Consider the following 18,620-nt stretch of genomic DNA (forward strand, 5'->3'; position numbering starts at 1 on the left):
ACTCAGCTGAAACAGATGAAATCTTTTTTTTTCGATGAAGTTTGGCACTTTTTGCATGAAAGTAGAGTTTTCAGCTAATTATCGTTTTCTGCGAGCATCTCATTTAATCGCACGCTGAAAACTGTCCTAAAAAGTTAACAGTTTGGCAATAGCAATAATTGGATTATCTTCAAATGTTAGAGTCAATGAACGAAGTGAAGTCACTTGACAAATAGGTCGTTTTTTTCCAGGTTAGTTTTGTGACCACGCTCAATTTTTTTGCGATTTGACTTCGATTTCTTTCTAAGTTTAATTCAAACTCATTTGCTAAAAAGAAAGTTAACCATGCTCTTCAGTTTCGAATTTGCAATTGGCGCGAATGTAATTTGAGTGTCTAGAGGTAATTGTAATATAAAGAGTTCCCACCGGAATGAAAAAGATTTTCCTCTTGACTCTACTTTATCTAATTGGAAAAGTTATACGAAAAATCATTTATTTTTTAAATTTCAAATATCTATCTTTTTGTCGAAAATTGAAAATGTATGCATGGCATGCAGTTTGTTTTGAAACCGAAGGGACTGCCGTTTGTTTCAAAACTCTTCCCTTAATTGTTTTTAATGAACATATTTGTTGATGCATACAGTTTGTAGTTTAGAATCTTCGCATATTTTTTATCGCAGTTACGAATGTTGTCCGGAATACATGGACTTCAATACGTTCGTTATGAAGTACATTTCGTGAATCTAGTTGGTTATATTACAGAATTCATCTTTGTTTCGAACCGACCACTCGAATAGCGGATAGGAACTATAGCGCAGGGTCCTATTTAAATTTTTTTGTCTCAATTTGACTGCCTCAAGGAAAGCTCGTTTAGGGTCAAATGTGGTATCTTACCAAAGCAATATGAGTTGCGATTCACATTTATAAAAAACTTAGTTTCAATAAAAGCATTGATAAAAATTAGTTTCTAAACTTAGGTTTTCGGATTTTATTAGACAATTTCTGATGTTCTGTTGTAAATTTTACCTCATTTCAGTTTTGTTTCCCTTATTCAATGAAGCTTTCTAAAAAAACAATAAACAGGAGTTTTGGACCAAAAAATGATCTTAAAAAAAGTTGCTTTATTTAGTTTTTTTTTAATCAGTGCGGTCGGATCATTCTGTGCTACTTGCACAGCAACCGGCTATCCGTGTATTTTAAAAGACTAGTCTTTTCTTGAGATTTGCTCGTGAGATTTCATTAAGGAAAAAATAACTGACAATTTTCAGATATAAATGGACAAAAATGGGTTTATCGCCATCGAAACTCAAATAGCTGATGATTCCAGCGAGCAACCAAGACTCATCTATTTTTTGTAATATTTGTGCAATGTAGTTCAGTTCGCATTAAAGAGGGGCTTCCTTTAAACTTGACATGGGGATAGCAGAAACGGCCCTGTGTGTGTTGGACTTCCAGTGTGTTGGTGACAATGTACTGCCTGTCTTGCCATCTTCTTACCAGCGAAAGTAAGTTATTGTTTTCTTGTGACTGTTTATTTTTTGTTGTAGAAGTTTTAAGTGTCATTGCCTAGTTGATGGTTAAGATGTTGAAGGTTAAATGTCATTCGAACCTATATGATTATGTTGACGTTTAATTAGAGATATTTTCTCTTTAGTACTTCATCGGTAGGACAAATATATTTCTCTCATTTTTCTAGGAGTTTTTTGTTCCCTATTTTGTTTCTGAGAAAGTAAATTGACAAATGAAGCAATACTCGTTTTTAAGGCGGTAATGATTGTGTCTAATACTTTTGCACTTGCTATAAACAATGTTGTCGACACTTTTTTCGCGGATAGCAAGTTATTAACTTATCAATGAACAATAAGACTTAGTCTTTATAAAAAAAGGAGGCCTTTCCTTACTTTCTTCCAAAGAGTTTGCTGACTATACGGTTTTCACGCTGGCTGCTTTTCCTTACTTTCTTCTAGTGAATTTGCTGACCAAAAAGTTCTTCCCAAGCTATTTAGTTGTCAATCTTTCTATGTTAACCCTCTTTCCACATTAAGATGTTAAGAAAGTGTGTTCTAGGTTCTTCGCAGGTGCCTTGTTCACCATGTTTTCCTCATGGGTTTACTTCCTACTCGTGTGCTACTCGAGAATTCCAGTGTTGCTTCGTCAGTGCTACTTGATCTCAACTGGCGTCTACATCCTGTTCGCTCTTCTCAACACCTCCTCTGTGCATTACCTCATCATGTCTCTTCTGGTCTTCGCTCAAGTCAGACTCATATCAGCTAGAACTCTGCCAATCACTTATCTACTCTCAACCTACGCATACTTAAGGTCAGTCTGTGTTCAATACTACACTCTTAAGTTAGAGCAGACGTGGTCGAGTGGGTTGGGCACACGTCTCTCAACACGAGTGTCATGCGTTTGAATTCAACTTTGGTCACGGTTGGAGGGGTCCCAGAGTCATCCGCCTCCTCAAGGTGGGACCGGCTGCGGCGAAATGGATGACATCACCCTCCCCACGGTTAGTCCTGCATTGAGCAGGACGAGGGCTAATAAAAAAACATTCGATAAGTTCGCCTGATGTATTTCGCAAAATACAGGTTTTAAGTTTTTTTTGAAGAAATCTGAAAATCAATGTGGTTGACCTTGAAATAGTTTCGTAATTTAGCGTTTGTGTGACTGGATTCTAAAGAAGGATTTAACCGCTAAATTTACCAAAAAACGAACTTAGTCCTATAATTTCATAAGCTTAATTGAGTTTAATTGTAATATATTTGATTCTGATTGGCTGAAAAATAGTATTCGAGTGATCGATCGTCCTTTTGAAAAAAAATTTATTACAAAAATTTATAATAATGTAATTCAATACCTTAATGTAAATGTGTTTTCTTTTAGAAAAATATATATAATGCAAAATTTTATAATAATGTATTTCAATTTCAGCTGCCGCCTTATACACTTCATGGTGGTCGACAAGGGTGAGACTCAATTCCACGACTCAGGGCTCCTCATGATTCTCATGGCCAGGTGCACTTTCATGGCCTTCGGAGTGTATGACCACATGAGGCTCAAAAAGGGCCATGACGAAGAAGTAGAGCTAACTGCGTTACAGCTACAGAATGAACTTGATGCGAGGCCGGGCTTCATGGACTTCTTCTCGTATGTCTACTTCTCGCCTTTTCTCTTTTTTGGTAAGCGTGAGTTGAAATGCTTCAGTTTGTGATTTTACTGGTAAAAGTGATCCTCGAGTAAACAAAATACGGCTTGGATCGGTGTTGGCAGAGCGTTTTTATTTGAAAGATCTGAATGATCAGTTTCAAAATATTATTTTTCGGCTCTCTTCTTTATCCTTTCCTAACATAAGCATCAGTTTAACTGCATAAAAAGAAGTTTGTTGACAAGTTGAGGTACGAAAGCTAGATATGTTTGAAAAAGCTTGCCAATTAGTCAGCATACCAATTGCCATAACAATCAGGCATTGCGACTAAAAATCTTTGAATTAAAAAATTGCAGCCGGGTGGTGATGAAAGGAAAATTCTGTTTTCTCTGCGCTCTTTTGTGTTACCTGATTTTGTGTTGTTTTTTTTCAGGTCCGTGTACTCCTTACAAAGCGGTGAATGACTATATATGGCTGTCTCAGGAGGAGATCTCGAAGCGGCCTTCGTTCCTCCCCTTTCTTCTGCAGAGGTTTTCACTGGTTATTTTCTTCTCGGTATTTTTCCTCGTTTTTGCAGATTACGCACAGGACGAATGGCTGGTGACGTCACATCATTCGATTGTGGTCAAGTGGATTTGGTCTGTTTTCATAGGTCAGTATTTACAGCAGTTGTTTTTTTTCCATACTTGCACTTGCGATCAGCTAAGTGTGTTATTATGAACCTCCTTTCTTTCTCACCTAACTTGCAAATAAAAGTGTTCATTAAAAGGGTTCACTTATTTGGAAATTTCACTGTACCATTTGAAATTGCATAGCATCTGTTCTCTGCTTTATTTGTGGCTAGCGTTTAGTGCCTAACAAGCTTCCGTTGCTGAGTGGCTAGTGTGTGAGAATCTTAATCTCTAAGTCCTAGGGGAGAGCCGCAGAGGTAGCCGAATTTTTGATAATTCGAACATCAGAGGTAGCCAAATTTTTGCTAATTCGAGGCTTATTTCTAATTTTTTTATTGTGCATTTAAAACAGGAATAAAATATTTCTTAAAATAGTAAGGTAATTGCTAAATTTGTAGTAATGTTCTGTTTTCGTTGGTCAGTTTTTACAATAACTGGCTTTTTTCCATTCGTCGAAGTAGTATATAACTATCTCTCTCACTCGACGTTGTTTTTTTCCGGCAATGATCAGGCGTTAAAAACAGGAAGAAAAAGTTCCTCAAAGTAGTAAGGTTCTTGTTATATTTGTAGTACTTGTCTGTTTTCGTTGGTCAGTCTTTACAATAACTGGATTTTTTCTTCAATAAATAGCATATGTTCTACAATAATGGGCCTTTTTCATTCTTTAAAGTAGCATATTACTCTATCTCATTCGACTATTATTTCCGGCAGCTGATTATGCGTTGAAACCATGAATTAAAAACAGTAAGGTTGTGTATGTTTGTAGTTTTCTTTTGGAGTTGAGATAAAGTTGTTTGCAAACTTTTGATGTGCTAACATTCTGTATTTTTCGAAAGTTAAATTTTTGCTAATTTCGCAAATTTCATTGCTTATTTTACTCAGAATGAACTTTTGTCTTCCGGTGTGTGTTTTAATTTTTTATTTTTGTCTATGAAAAAAATCAGGTACCACAAATATTTTTCAGAATGGATTGAGTGCTATATGATTGTGAAACCCTCGATGACGTGATTCGACGTGATCAAAATACCGAAAAGTTTTCTCAGACTTTAGAAAAATCGATTTGAGGTGTATGATTTTTAGTCTAATTTCGAGCGAATGAAGCAAGCGAGGGGGCTTATAATAGTAGTTCTTATAATTCAAATTTGCTGTTTTAGTTTAAATCCGGTGATTTTAATTTTAGAAGTTTTTAGCGCCTTATTTTGATTTAATTTTTTTCTTTGTTTTTCGAAGAAAATTGTTGTGGCTAGTGTGTGAGACTCTTAATCTCTAAGTCCTAGGGGAGAGCCGCAGAGGTAGCCGAATTTTTGATAATTCGAACATCAGAGGTAGCCAAGTTTTTGCTAATTCGAGGCTTATTTCTATTTTTTTTATCGTGCATTTAAAACAGGAATAAAATATTTCTTAATAGTAAGGTAATTGCTAAATTTGTAGTAATGGTCTGTTTTCGTTGGTCAGTTTTTACAATAACTGGCTTTTTTCCATTCGTCGAAGTAGCATATAACTATCTCTCTCACTCGACGTTGTTTTTTCCGGCAATGATCAGGCGTTAAAAACAGGAAGAAAAAGTTCCTCAAAGTAGTAAGGTTCTTGTTATATTTGTAGTACTTGTCTATTTTCGTATGTCAGTCTTTAAAATAACTGGATTTTTTCTTCAAAAAATAGCATATGTTCTACAATAATGGGCCTTTTTCATTCTTTAAAGTAGCATATTACTCTATCTCATTCGACTATTATTTCCAGCAGCTGATTATGCGTTGAAGCCATGAATTAAAAACAGTAAGGTTGTGTATGTTTGTAGTTTTCTTTTGGAGTTGAGATAAAGTTGTTTGCAAACTTTTGATGTGCTAACATTCTGAATTTTTCGAAAGTTAAATTTTTGCTAATTTCGCAAATTTCATTGCTTATTTTACTCAGAATGAACTTTTGTCTTCCGGTCTGTTTTAATTTTTTTATTTTTGTCTATGAAAAAAATCAGGTACCACAAATATTTTTCAGAATGGATTGAGTGCTATATGATTGTGAAACCCTCTATGACGTGATTCGACGTGATCAAAATACCGAAAAGTTTTCTCAGACTTTAGAAAAATCGATTTGAGGTGTATGATTTTTAGTCTAATTTCGAGCGAATGAAGCAAGCGAGGGGGCTTATAATAGTAGTTCTTATAATTCAAATTTGCTGTTTTAGTTTAAATCCGGTGATTTTAATTTTAGAAGTTTTTAGCGCCTTATTTTGATTTAATTTTTTTCTTTATTTTTCGAAGAAAATTGTTGTGGCTAGTGTGTGAGACTCTTAATCTCTAAGTCCTAGGGGAGAGCCGCAGAGGTAGCCGAATTTTTGATAATTCGAACATCAGAGGTAGCCAAATTTTTGCTAATTCGAGGCTTATTTCTATTTTTTTTATTGTGCATTTAAAACAGGAATAAAATATTTCTTAAAATAGTAAGGTAATTGCTAAATTTGTAGTAATGGTCTGTTTTCGTTGGTCAGTTTTTACAATAACTGGCTTTTTTCCATTCGTCGAAGTAGCATATAACTATCTCTCTCACTCGACGTTGTTTTTTCCGGCAATGATCAGGCGTTAAAAACAGGAAGAAAAAGTTCCTCAAAGTAGTAAGGTTCTTGTTATATTTGTAGTACTTGTCTGTTTTCGTTGGTCAGTCTTTACAATAACTGGATTTTTTCTTCAATAAATAACATATGTTCTACAATAATGGGCCTTTTTCATTCTTTAAAGTAGCATATTACTCTATCTCATTCGACTATTATTTCCGGCAGCTGATTATGCGTTGAAACCATGAATTAAAAACAGTAAGGTTGTGTATGTTTGTAGTTTTCTTTTGGAGTTGAGATAAAGTTGTTTGCAAACTTTTGATGTGCTAACATTCTGAATTTTTCGAAAGTTAAATTTTTGCTAATTTCGCAAATTTCATTGCTTATTTTACTCAGAATGAACTTTTGTCTTCCGGTGTGTTTTAATTTTTTATTTTTGTCTATGAAAAAAATCAGGTACCACAAATATTTTTCAGAATGGATTGAGTGCTATATGATTGTGAAACCCTCTATGACGTGATTCGACGTGATCAAAATACCGAAAAGTTTTCTCAGACTTTAGAAAAATCGATTTGAGGTGTATGATTTTCAGTCTAATTTCGAGCGAATGAAGCAAGCGAGGGGGCTTATAATAGTAGTTCTTATAATTCAAATTTGCTGTTTTAGTTTAAATCCGGTGATTTTAATTTTAGAAGTTTTTAGCGCCTTATTTTGATTTAATTTTTTTCTTTGTTTTTCGAAGAAAATTGTTGTGGCTAGTGTGTGAGACTCTTAATCTCTAAGTCCTAGGGGAGAGCCGCAGAGGTAGCCGAATTTTTGATAATTCGAACATCAGAGGTAGCCAAATTTTTGCTAATTCGAGGCTTATTTCTATTTTTTTTATTGTGCATTTAAAACAGGAATAAAATATTTCTTAAAATAGTAAGGTAATTGCTAAATTTGTAGTAATGGTCTGTTTTCGTTGGTCAGTTTTTACAATAACTGGCTTTTTTTCATTCGTCGAAGTAGCATATAACTATCTCTCTCACTCGACGTTGTTTTTTCCGGCAATGATCAGGCGTTAAAAACAGGAAGAAAAAGTTCCTCAAAGTAGTAAGGTTCTTGTTATATTTGTAGTACTTGTCTGTTTTCGTTGGTCAGTCTTTACAATAACTGGATTTTTTCTTCAAAAAATTATATATGTTCTACAATAATGGGCCTTTTTCATTCTTTAAAGTAGCATATTACTCTATCTCATTCGACTATTATTTCCGGCAGCTGATTATGCGTTGAAACCATGAATTAAAAACAGTAAGGTTGTGTATGTTTGTAGTTTTTTTTGGAGTTGAGATAAAGTTGTTTGCAAACTTTTGATGTGCTAACATTCTGAATTTTTCGAAAGTTAAATTTTTGCTAATTTCGCAAATTTCATTGCTTATTTTACTCAGAATGAACTTTTGTCTTCCGGTGTGTTTTAATTTTTTATTTTTGTCTATGAAAAAAATCAGGTACCACAAATATTTTTCAGAATGGATTGAGTGCTATATGATTGTGAAACCCTCTATGACGTGATTCGACGTGATCAAAATACCGAAAAGTTTTCTCAGACTTTAGAAAAATCGATTTGAGGTGTACGATTTTTAGTCTAATTTCGAGCGAATGAACCAAGCGAGGGGGCTTATAATAGTAGTTCTTATAATTCAAATTTGCTGTTTTAGTTTAAATCCGGTTATTTTAATTTTAGAAGTTTTTAGCGCCTTATTTTGATTTAATTTTTTTCTTTGTTTTTCGAAGAATATTGTTGTGGAATATACTTAATTTTTTTAAATTCGTTTTTCGATGAAAAATATCATGTAATTTGTTTAATTTTCCATTACTTTCCAATATGCCTAATTACTAGTTGCTCAGTAACTGGCCATCTTTGTTGTTCCGACCATTTAAAAAATGTAGAGGCAATTTCGATTTAGTTTTAGTCAAGTGTAATTAGTTTTTGGAGTTTTGTAACGTCGTTTTGAGAATCAAAAACTCAAAAAAAACTGACAAAATGTTTTAACATTTTATTTTTTTTGTCCAGTTTGCCTGTGTTTCTATAACTGTCGAATATGCCTAAGTTGTAATTTTTTAGTCCAGATTATTTTATCACACCACGCAGAAAAAACGACACTAATTTGAAAGAAAGAAAGTTTGTGTTTTTAAGACTATGGTCGGAACATTCTGTGGTACTTGCACAGTAATAGGCTATTCTCGTTTTTTTGCTATTTGCTTGCAATGACGAACTTGGTCAGGTCATTCGTTGCTAATTGCATAACCACCTGCTATTCTTGTTCACGAACTGTACTACGTGAAATAAGTTCTGAAATTAACGCCGTGTTTTTCTTTTATTTTTGCCAATTTATAGGCTGTATATTATTGTTAAGTATAGAATATGTTCCACAAAATTCGTCGTTTTTTTTCGACAGCTTTCAATTCAAATTATCTCAGTTTTGCTACCGGCTTGTTTTTGATCTACAAGTTATAACCAGTTTATCGGTTCTTTTCCAAGTTTCTGGCTTGTTTTTGAGCCTAAAAAATTTATTGCGAGCATGAATGGCAAAATTTTCATATTTTGTTTTCCGAACATCCAGGACCGATGAATAAAGATTTACCTCTGCAGCGAGTTTTTGGGATAGAAGTTCATCTTATGAAATATTTTGTAATTGTCCGAGACTTTTTCCAGTGAACGACTTCTAAATTTGACAATGTGAGCGCTCCTTTTGAGGTTTGGTCGGCAGGTGCGCTGACATGCTCCATTTACCGCTATTTAAATTTTACTACGTCGCTTTATGTAACGTTGCTTCCCCCCCCCCCCCCCTCTCTCCTATCTTTCTGATTTGTTAGTCCAAAAGATGAAGCCAGTCAAATTTAGAAGGGCTAGAAATTTCAAAGATTTCGAAATAAAACCACGGAAAACCAATTTTGACAAAATGCTTCGATTCGTATGGAGCAAAAATGTGGAATGAAATGCCGGAGTTTGTGTAGGAAATCGAAATAATAATAACATTAAAAAAATAGCTAAAAACATATCTATTTAGGGCTCACTTTTAACTTGAGGAATGTCATTGTGCTTCATTTTACTAATGAATTTTGGATACTGGCTAATCCTACAATATTTATTATTACGATTATTGTTCCGACTTTCGAAGAAAACGGAATATTTATGCTTGGTGTGGTATTTTCATTCAGTCAATTTTCGGCGATCGAAATAATAGTTTTCAACAAATTTTTTTATACCCTATTGAAGATATTGACTCCCTTAATTCAAATTTGAAAAGATATTTTACCTCCGATCATTTTTTGTTAAGTTCTGAAGTTAAAAAATTGCCGATTTGGCCATGTTTTGGACTACATTATGCGCGCTTTGAAGCTATTATTCACAAAGCTGAAAGCTTAACGCGAATTATTTAAACATGGCGAATTATCCCGCTCAACAAAAATGGTCCAAATTGAATTGAGGCTAGCTAATCGATCATTTTAAGTTCCTATGAATCATTTTTTTTCACTTGATCTTTGATATTGCCCAAAGTTTGTAGTATTTCAATACTTTTTTTTCCAAAAAGTATTCAATATGGATTAAGGGACAGTAAGAACGGAAGATTCAGGGTTTCAATTATGCCTATTGGAACGAAAGTTTTTGTCAAGTATTGTCAGCTTATTGTTCTTACTTTCGTAATGAAAGTAACAGAATGTTTGTGCTCGGGCTGGGTTTTTTCTTCAGACAAATTTCGACTTTTTAACTAGCCATTTTTGACTGAATTTTTATACATCATTCGAGAGGTATTGTTGTCCTGAGCCTAAATTTGAAAGGCAGTCGGAACATTCAAGGCCTAGCCCTGATACGAGCAGTCTTGTTTTAATTTGGGTTCATTTCTAATTGAACGTTGGGGTTTGGCTTTCTCGAAGTAATTTCCTGAAGCCCATCTGCCTTCGAGACAAACTAATGAAAATTTTGGTAGATCTAGTTGGTTTCGCCTTTTTTCAAGCAATGTTTTTGACTTAATGGCTCTCTTTATGTCGGCTACCATGGCATACTATGTTAATATGCATTGCAAGTGATGTGAAGCTTCGCTTCACCTGTGTTGAAAAGTGTAATGGCGTTTGTATCGAATGAGTAAGTGAAGGAAAGGCTTTTTCAGACTTTCTGTTTTTGGTATTAATAGTAGGTTTTTTGATTTTTTGTTAATTGTTGAAATATTTCTAAAGAACCACTTGTGCTCCTCATTTACAATGAGCTCGTAATTTTTTTCAGGCTTGAATGCTTTGATTCTAAGAGATCCAAAAAAGTTATACTTTTTCGTCCATAAATTTCGTTCAGTTTGGTCAAATTTCTGTTGTCGTCTTTCTCGCTTATTGCACGGTGCACGAATCTCTGTCTCGTTTCTCTGTGAAAGTATATTAACCATGACATATGGGTCATCGCAACTGAGTTACATCAGGAAATGTTTCTAATTTCTAGAAATTTCTTAACTGATTCGTTGCCTTTTTTCCTGTTTACATGGCGAAACAAAAGTGCAGAATGTGAACAATTCTGAGTCAAAAACCTTTCCTTTTTGAAGTAACTTTAGTGTTGATTGAAACGGGTTGTTATAGACCATTCACTATTTCTGTCCCTCAAATTAGAAGTTTGTTTGACAGGTGAGCTGTTCAAAATGCGATACTACGTTGCCATTCTTTTCGGCGAGTGCTGCGCTACAGCGAGCGGAGTCGGCTTCTCGGGATTCGACCAATCAAAACGAGCGCAGTTTGACAGCGTCCTCAATATGCGCATATTTGACTGCATTTTTCCATGCAGTCCTAAACTTCTGATGGAAGGCTGGCATATCACTATCTCACAATGGCTAAGATATTCAGTGTATGAAAGAGTTCCAGTCATGAAAACGCTGGCCGTTTTCTTGGCATCGGCATTATGGCACGGTTTCTACACGGGTATTCTACTGGGAATTGGCTATGGAGCGGTTTTAGTTCTAGCCTCTCGGAAAATGCGGAGACTACTTCGTCACAGAGTCAACACCGACTCTAAACTTGTTCAGCTAACTTATGACGTCATAACAACAGCTGTTTCGGTTTTGTTCAGCACGCCTTTTATGTTGATATACAACGCCAACGATGCAGATAAAGTGTTGCCACTGGTCAAAAGCTTTCTCTGGATGCCAACAGTTATATGCATATTAGTCGCTCTATTGCCAATACAGAGACCTAAATCCAAAACATCCTAGTGCCTACAAGCCAGTGACGTTGGCAAGTTTACAGTGTTGATTTTAAACTGATTTTTTTCTTCGTTAGCTTGCCTAACAGCTTGCTTGTTTTGAATACCGATTGTTCTGAGAATTCGGTTTTTCAAGATTTGAGATTTTTTTTAGAGTAAGTGAAAGTTTTGACCTCTGAACTGAATACGTCACTGGCCAGCCCAAAATCAGTAATAAACTGCTAAATAAAGTAAACCAGTTGGAAAAGTTGTCGATCAATCCATCCGATGTTTAAATTATTCGAAAACGAAAATAAGACATGTTCTCGAAATGTTTGAAAAATCAAACACTTGAAAGTTAATTGTTTGATTTTTTACAGATTTTCACCTTACCTGAACTAAATTTTTGTTTTTTGAACATTTGAGATCAGATAGAGGGAACTTATTGTTAATGGGTAGTTTTAATTAATTTGCTCAATTTTGCGAATAACGTTGTATGAAAAGGAACATTGAAACGCTAGCGTTGAATTGGTGCAATTTAGGAACTGATAAAACATAGTTATGATGTGATGTTAATAACGTTCTGGGCCGAATAAATTTAAAAATAATAGTAACAGAATCTAATAACGTATTGTTAATTGAAGAAAAGTGTGTAGTTGGTTTGTTGGTGCTAAAACATCTTCTTCCCTTTCTTTATTCCAGGTGTGACCATTTAATCTCATTTCTGTTATTCGTATGTAGCCAAAGCAGCATTTACTTAGATTAAAACGCTTTTTACACTCGAACAACTCTCATTTCAAACGGAGAGGAGTGCGGTCAAAAAGTAGACATGACATTAAGTAGACAAATCGTAAGCGAAGCACAATCGAGATGAGAAAACAAACGTACGAAGTATTTTCTTTCCTTTATTCTGATTGGCTTACGACGTGTCTACTTTATGACATGGCTACTTTATGCTGTAACCAAAAGGACAGTAGTTACTTGGTTACTAGTTACTCGTAGTTTAATTAATAGGTCTTAAAACCAAGCAGCATTTGAAATGCAATGGTTGTATAAATAGAATTTTTACAATCCATGTTTTTCAAAGTGAGTTCGAGTGTTATTTGTCAACGTCGTCTCCAATTTCAGTCATGCTAATATTTCTGACCATTAAAAAAGGGGATACTTTGTATTGGGTTATTTTAAAACTTTTTACAGAGTCTTTGAACGCAGTGAAGCATCTTATATAGTTTTTTTTTGTTTTCAGGAAATAGTCTTAAAATGCTCTAATAACTGCAAATGTGCATTCATACATATTGCAGCATTTATCAATAGTTTGAGGTGTATATCCAGTTTTTGAGTACTTTTGCTAAAAGGTAGGCAGATTACGCTCTTTAATTATGGAAGTGGAAATGGCGCAGAAAAACGTAAACGACTTTTGCGTTCGAAAGTATATTTACACATGCGAGCGTAGTGTAGTTGTACGAGTATGCTTTTTCAGTCGCAAATATTGGTGCGAATTTTGGGGTAACTTTACGGCTTTTTGATAGCATGTGCTTTGCAATTCGAATAGTAATAAGTTAACACAGTTGATACATTTTAATTTCATCAATTGAACCGGAAAAAGCTAATTGTATCAAACAACATAACAATAATAAAAACACGATTTCAGAAGTTTTCTTACTCAATATATCTCGAAATTTTTTTGAAATGCATAATTTATACATAATGTGGCTTTATGCTTTCCAATTTTTTACATATAAATTAGTATAGATTTGTGGTATTCCAAAGTTATTACTTGCAAAATTGTGTCTATTTTATTTGGTGCGGCTTTTGCTGCATAGCAATGGCAATTTTATTTGTGTCTAGTTTTTGCCGGTTAAGCGTTTGTGGCCGAGAGGGAAGGGCGTGAGACTCCAATTCTCGAGGTAGCAGGCTCAAAGCCCATACGTAGTAAAGTTTTACTAATTCGTGGCTTATCTTTCTTTTATTTCACTTAATAAAGCTGCTTTTTTGTCGTGGTCTCGCTTCGCCTCTGTGTGTTTACATAATTTGGCCTAGTTAGTTTGGATGCGTTTAGCTTATTATCATCCAGATTATTGCATGCAAACATTTTGTTTTATTTATATTTTGTGTGACTTTTGCTGCATAATTCCTCGCTATTTTTAATTGAATTTCGTAGATAGATGTTTTCAAAAAAAGACCTTTTTTTCAGCTTACTTGCGTGCATCGACTCTTTTCCAACTGTCTCTTGGCTATGTTCGTTTTACACGAAAAGTTATGCACCAGAAGTAATAATTGCTAGGGTGAAATGTTATATCATATTCAATCCTTTTCAGTCGTGATTCGAACGACATCAAAAATAATTCAAAATTTTTTTTGCAGTGTTGAGAAACTGGTTTATTTTTTTTGTTTTAGCTCAAGTTTGTGCGAGTGATGTGAGCACGCAGATTTTTATAAAGGATAATCCGTGAAGTTTAAATCTTGGGGATCAAATATTCAAAAGTTTCTGTCAGTAAATAAAAATAGATGTATGTTTTTTTCTCCATAGCTTCTGATTTAATATATTTTTCTCTGAAGATGTTTAGAAATTGTTTCGTTCTTCCTATTCTCTGATTGTTTATTAGATTCGAGGACATTTCATCGTGAGTAGCTGCATTGTAGTGGCATAACGTGTTGTTTCGATTGAGGAGAAATAAGTAAAGAAACCAATAATTTTCTGAAAAAGTTGAGTTCGATCTGTATATTTTCTTCAATTATAAATTTTGCTCTGTTGTGTCTTCAGAGGTATTTTGCAAGTAACTCATGAGATTCAGAAATGTAGAGGTTTTTCTTAAATTTGGTTTGATCATTTCCATCAACAGCAGTTACTTTTATATAGCTTAAATGATTTGAAATAAATAATTTTTGAAGTAAAGTTACTTTTGCAATTTTGGCTTAAGTTTCTTGTCTCGCAAACGATGGGAAACCCTACTCCGTCTTTGTATGATCATAAAGAATAAGCTAAGTTTCAAAAAGTTTTAGGTGTTTTTCAAATAAAAAAAAAATAAAAGTAATTACCTCCTCCGAACCAGGCTGCGTTTTCGCGATGTCTGGGAGTAGGAATAATACCAAATTTTGAAGATATCTGAAAGGTTTTTTGTTTGAGAAATTGAGTTTGTGTCCGATATTTTTTTAGTTTTCGATTTGTGTTTCGGAAAAAAGACCCCGGTGAAACTTGCTATATTTTGAATCCTAAACAGCCTAAGCAAATATCACAGGTGGAGCGATCGGAATGAGGTATTCGCTTATCATGTAATTGATTTTTAGAGCTTAAATGGATTCCACCGTGTTAATTCTGATCGGCATTGGAGCTCTAATCGTAGCTTTGTTTCTAACAGTATTTTATATGTTGGTGCTATCTGGACTATTTGAGTCGGTTGACGTTAAGGCCACAAAGAAACACCTACTAAACAAGTCCAGAATAATTGCGTACAAAACATACAAAGGCTCATACGGTCAAGTTGGAGATGCATTTTCGTGGCTATGCAGAACTGCGCCATATAATGACACGATAGGAATTTATTACGACGACCCGAAAACAGTAAGTGAAGCTCCATTTAGTGATGCCGCAGACATGCAGTGATACAAAGTTCCAAATGAGCCTCAATAAATTGTGTCGACCCCCCCCCCCCCCCCCCCCCCAAGAAATTTTTTTTGCACGCGCCACTGAAATGAGGTAAGATATTTTGGCCTACAGTTTTTAGGGTTTTATTATTTAGAAGGCTGCGCTTGGCCGAATATGGGTCTGGTTAAATCGAACCCTCGACAATATTGGTATTGAAACAAGAATAGTCGGATACTGTGTTTGCTGTGCAAATAGGACAGACTGTTCCGAGCAGTCTTAGAAAAATACGAAAAAAATGTTTGTTTTTTCAAAATTCAAATAAGTGTGAATTTTTTTCTGCTTGATGTGATAAAAAGATCTGACCGAAAAACTAGATGTTAGACTAATTTGAAAATCATAGTAAAATAAGCAAATTGTACAACAGCTTTTGAAGAAAATGATAAGAAAAACAAACAAATCATAAAATAAAAATCGAAATCAATACTCCGATGATTATTTGTGGCTACTGATTTTGAGTGGAAAACAAAAAAATGGAAAAACCTAAAACACCCGAATACAAAGTTCCTCTCCATTTTCAATAGTCGGAACAACAAGGCTCGTTTCCAATAAATAATGCTTTTAACTGTTTTGGGTTGTTGTTATTTTCACTATTAAGTTAATGATTAGGAGGTAGTTACGAAACCCCTTGAGACTGACATTAAATCGGTAGCTCAATAATCTTTAAGTAATTTCGTTTTGCTGACGGGAAGTTTTTCCACAATGTGACAGAAAGTTGATCAAATTTTCTTGCACTAAATTTAATATTTACCCTAATTATTTTTATTCTGATTTGTTCTTACGCTAGCAAAGAGTTGTCTAGTGGATATTCTAAGTGGTTGCTTATAACCGTACAGATAGCTGATTCGATCCCCAGCTGTCGCAAGGTCTTGCAGGCTTAGTTGCTGTTGCTTTTGTTTGCGAAGTGCATCTTCACCTCAGTGTATTCATTCTAGGTCCCTGTTGATGAATGCCGCTACATTGTCGGTGCTATTGTAGAGACTTGCGTTGAGAACAGAATGAGTTTAGAAGAAGTTATACAAAGACTAGAAGAGGAAGAGTACCAGTTCTTCCAGATGCCCGGATCAACTGACCCAGTGGAGAAAGAAGGGGAACTGGAAAAAGAAGGGGAATCGGGAAAGGGAGATGCTACTAGCGACGAGGGGGTTGGAACTCCGATGGTCCATTGTACTTTTCCATTCGTGAACACTCTCTCAATTATGATTGCAGTCAGACGAGTTTACCCCGCTTTGCAGAAATATATTTCGGTGAGTATCGCGCTTGTCAGTTGTTGTCACGTAGATAATCAGAAGGCAATTTCGCCAGTCTCTTTTCCACAACGCTTGAAAAGCTGAACTGTAATTTGTTGGAAGACATTTTTAACCTATTTTTTTTTCGTACGACGAGGTTGCTTTTGTCGCCCAGAAAGCGGTGAATAAAAACTAACTTCAGGCATCAAATTTTTGCTTATTTGCTGAAGCGGAAAGCCATTTTACTTCTAATTTTTCGGATGCCTAAAACTCGTCATTTTGCATCTACAGATGTGATTTACGTGTATCATGTGCTAGAGCCAGTGTCTGATTAGCAAAAGATTGCAGGTCTGAATCGTGTGGTTTGATTTCGGTCACCATTCATGTTCTTTTCTTATCGCCACGTCAAGCATTTTCTATTTTATGCATTTCAATTTTTTTTGTTATTTTTGATGTGTGCGAAGCGAGACTTTAAACTCAGCATATTCGAGCTTGTCTTACGTTGAATCTTTTTCTTAAAACAACTTACTTTTTCATAAATAACATCATTATAATTGTTTAAATAAATTGAGGGCTACAATAAAATGAGTATAAAAAATTTGAACTGACAGAATTAATTAAAAATAGCAATCTCCTAGTTCTAAGCAATTTTTGAAACACTCTTTCTGTCTGAAAAACTAGCTTACGGGTCCAAAATTTTTCTGAATTATGTCTTTTGATCTGTTAAGTAAGTTCTAAGAGTAGTGAACGTAGTGTTTCAGGAAAAAGTCTTAAAATATAGATGCACTTAAGTATATATGCTTTTTTTGAGTTCAGTTGAAATTCATCTGCTGAAAGTGACGTAAATAGCACTCTCCAAATACGAACATGCAAATGGCGCAAAAATTCGTGAACGATTTCTAGTTTCGCAAGTGGAATTGATTTTTAAGATCTCCAGCGGAAAAAAAACTTTACTTATTGATCCAGTTTTCTCAAGTTGGGTTAATCTTATCGAAAAAGTGCCGGTCATAAATCATTTTAGAAAATAAAAGAGCTTAAAGGGCATCTATTTTTTTTCTTTGAATTCAAAAATTGAGATTTTTTCAACAAATCCAGTGTTTTTTTATGTTTACTTGCGTTCATTACTCTTTTCCATTACTCTTGGCTGTTTTCTGTTCCAAGTTTTTGCACTTTTCTATAGTACTGTTTCAGGACAACAAGTTGAAAACTGGTGCTTATCCGTTCATTGAATACTGCCACGACAGCACTCTTCACTTCTTGGTGCCCTGTCTGGACAACCAGAGGTTCTTTGTGCCAGAGTTCTGCGAAGAAAACAAACAGTTTGCGGCAGAAAAGTACAGTGATTTAGTCAAACATTGAAAGAATGTACTTGTTTTCAGTTCTTGCTACCGTTCCGACCACTCTCGAAAAATGGGAAGGTATTTTTTTTCACAATGGAAAAATGGGTAGGGGGTAAAGGTTAGGTGTTTTTTTTTTTTCACCCATTCACAGACACCTCAACGAAAACTCGTGGGGTGGCTAATACGGTATCAAATTACAGTCTTTTTATTCCTGATTCGTACTTGAAGCACATTTTCAATCTTTTTTACGGCGGGTACATAGTGGACCCTTAATATTAACATATTCGAAGACATCCATTCTGTCTTATTTAGAGGTTTATTCACATGTTTAAGCTATTATTCCCTTGTTTTTTTTTGGAGTTAATTCGGTCCACCGTAGCCAAAAAATCAGTTCTTGACGTGTTTTGCAATTAATACCGTGGTCGGAACATTTAATACTATTTTCACAGTAGAAGGTTACTATTGTCTTGTAAGTGATAATTTTGTTAAGAGGTTAATGTGGTTTTAAAAATTTAACTTATTGATTGGGCGTGTTTTGTCTTTGTAGGTGATTATTTGTTTACACTTGCGAAGCAAAGTCTATTAGTACGATCTTTCTTTTTTTTCAACCTAAGTCGCAAATAAAAGTGCTACTTTTGGTGGCAATTTTGAATCAGCAGGCTGCGGTAGCAGTATAATATCATGTGCTTTGACATTTGATTAGTAAAAAGTTAACACAGCTGATGCATTTTAATTCATCAAATGAACCAAAAAAGTTAGTTGTTTCAAACAGCAGTACAATGATGAAAAGCTCGATTTCAGAAACTTTCCAACTCAATGTATTTCGAATTTTTTCTTGAAATGCATAATTTATTCACAATTT

The 18,620-nt window shown here is 34.7% G+C and overlaps 2 protein-coding genes across 2 annotated transcripts; both read left to right on the forward strand.

Annotated features, from left to right (window-relative positions):
- The first annotated feature begins 1,251 nt into the window (after positions 1-1,251).
- On the forward strand, positions 1,252-11,637 carry LOC134845696 (lysophospholipid acyltransferase 6-like). The gene is made up of 5 exons (XM_063862744.1): positions 1,252-1,484; positions 2,047-2,298; positions 2,911-3,158; positions 3,558-3,776; positions 10,997-11,637. Exons 1-5 carry the CDS (start codon positions 1,393-1,395, stop codon positions 11,575-11,577), a joined length of 1,392 nt encoding a protein of 463 aa, XP_063718814.1. The 5' UTR covers positions 1,252-1,392; the 3' UTR covers positions 11,578-11,637.
- A 3,200-nt stretch (positions 11,638-14,837) lies between these two features.
- LOC134846233 (testis-expressed protein 264 homolog) lies at positions 14,838-17,916 on the forward strand. The gene is made up of 3 exons (XM_063863501.1): positions 14,838-15,108; positions 16,125-16,436; positions 17,610-17,916. Exons 1-3 carry the CDS (start codon positions 14,842-14,844, stop codon positions 17,775-17,777), a joined length of 747 nt encoding a protein of 248 aa, XP_063719571.1. The 5' UTR covers positions 14,838-14,841; the 3' UTR covers positions 17,778-17,916.
- The last annotated feature ends 704 nt before the right edge of the window (positions 17,917-18,620 follow it).

This window comes from Symsagittifera roscoffensis, chromosome 5 (genome assembly GCF_963678635.1).
Source record: "Symsagittifera roscoffensis chromosome 5, txSymRosc1.1, whole genome shotgun sequence".
Taxonomy (NCBI): domain Eukaryota; kingdom Metazoa; phylum Xenacoelomorpha; order Acoela; family Convolutidae; genus Symsagittifera; species Symsagittifera roscoffensis.

What these genes read in the sequence shown, in the direction of transcription:
- LOC134845696 (XM_063862744.1), top strand. Translation starts at nt 1,393, where the DNA reads ATGGGGATAGCAGAAACGGCCCTGTGTGTGTTGGACTTCCAGTGTGTT. An exon ending in CCATCTTCTTACCAGCGAAA is followed by an intron (nt 1,485 to 2,046) that starts GTAAGTTATTGT and finishes AGTGTGTTCTAG; the next exon opens with GTTCTTCGCAGGTGCCTTGT. An exon ending in TCAACCTACGCATACTTAAG is followed by an intron (nt 2,299 to 2,910) that starts GTCAGTCTGTGT and finishes TTTCAATTTCAG; the next exon opens with CTGCCGCCTTATACACTTCA.
- LOC134846233 (XM_063863501.1), top strand. Translation starts at nt 14,842, where the DNA reads ATGGATTCCACCGTGTTAATTCTGATCGGCATTGGAGCTCTAATCGTA. An exon ending in ATTACGACGACCCGAAAACA is followed by an intron (nt 15,109 to 16,124) that starts GTAAGTGAAGCT and finishes TATTCATTCTAG; the next exon opens with GTCCCTGTTGATGAATGCCG. An exon ending in CTTTGCAGAAATATATTTCG is followed by an intron (nt 16,437 to 17,609) that starts GTGAGTATCGCG and finishes GTACTGTTTCAG; the next exon opens with GACAACAAGTTGAAAACTGG.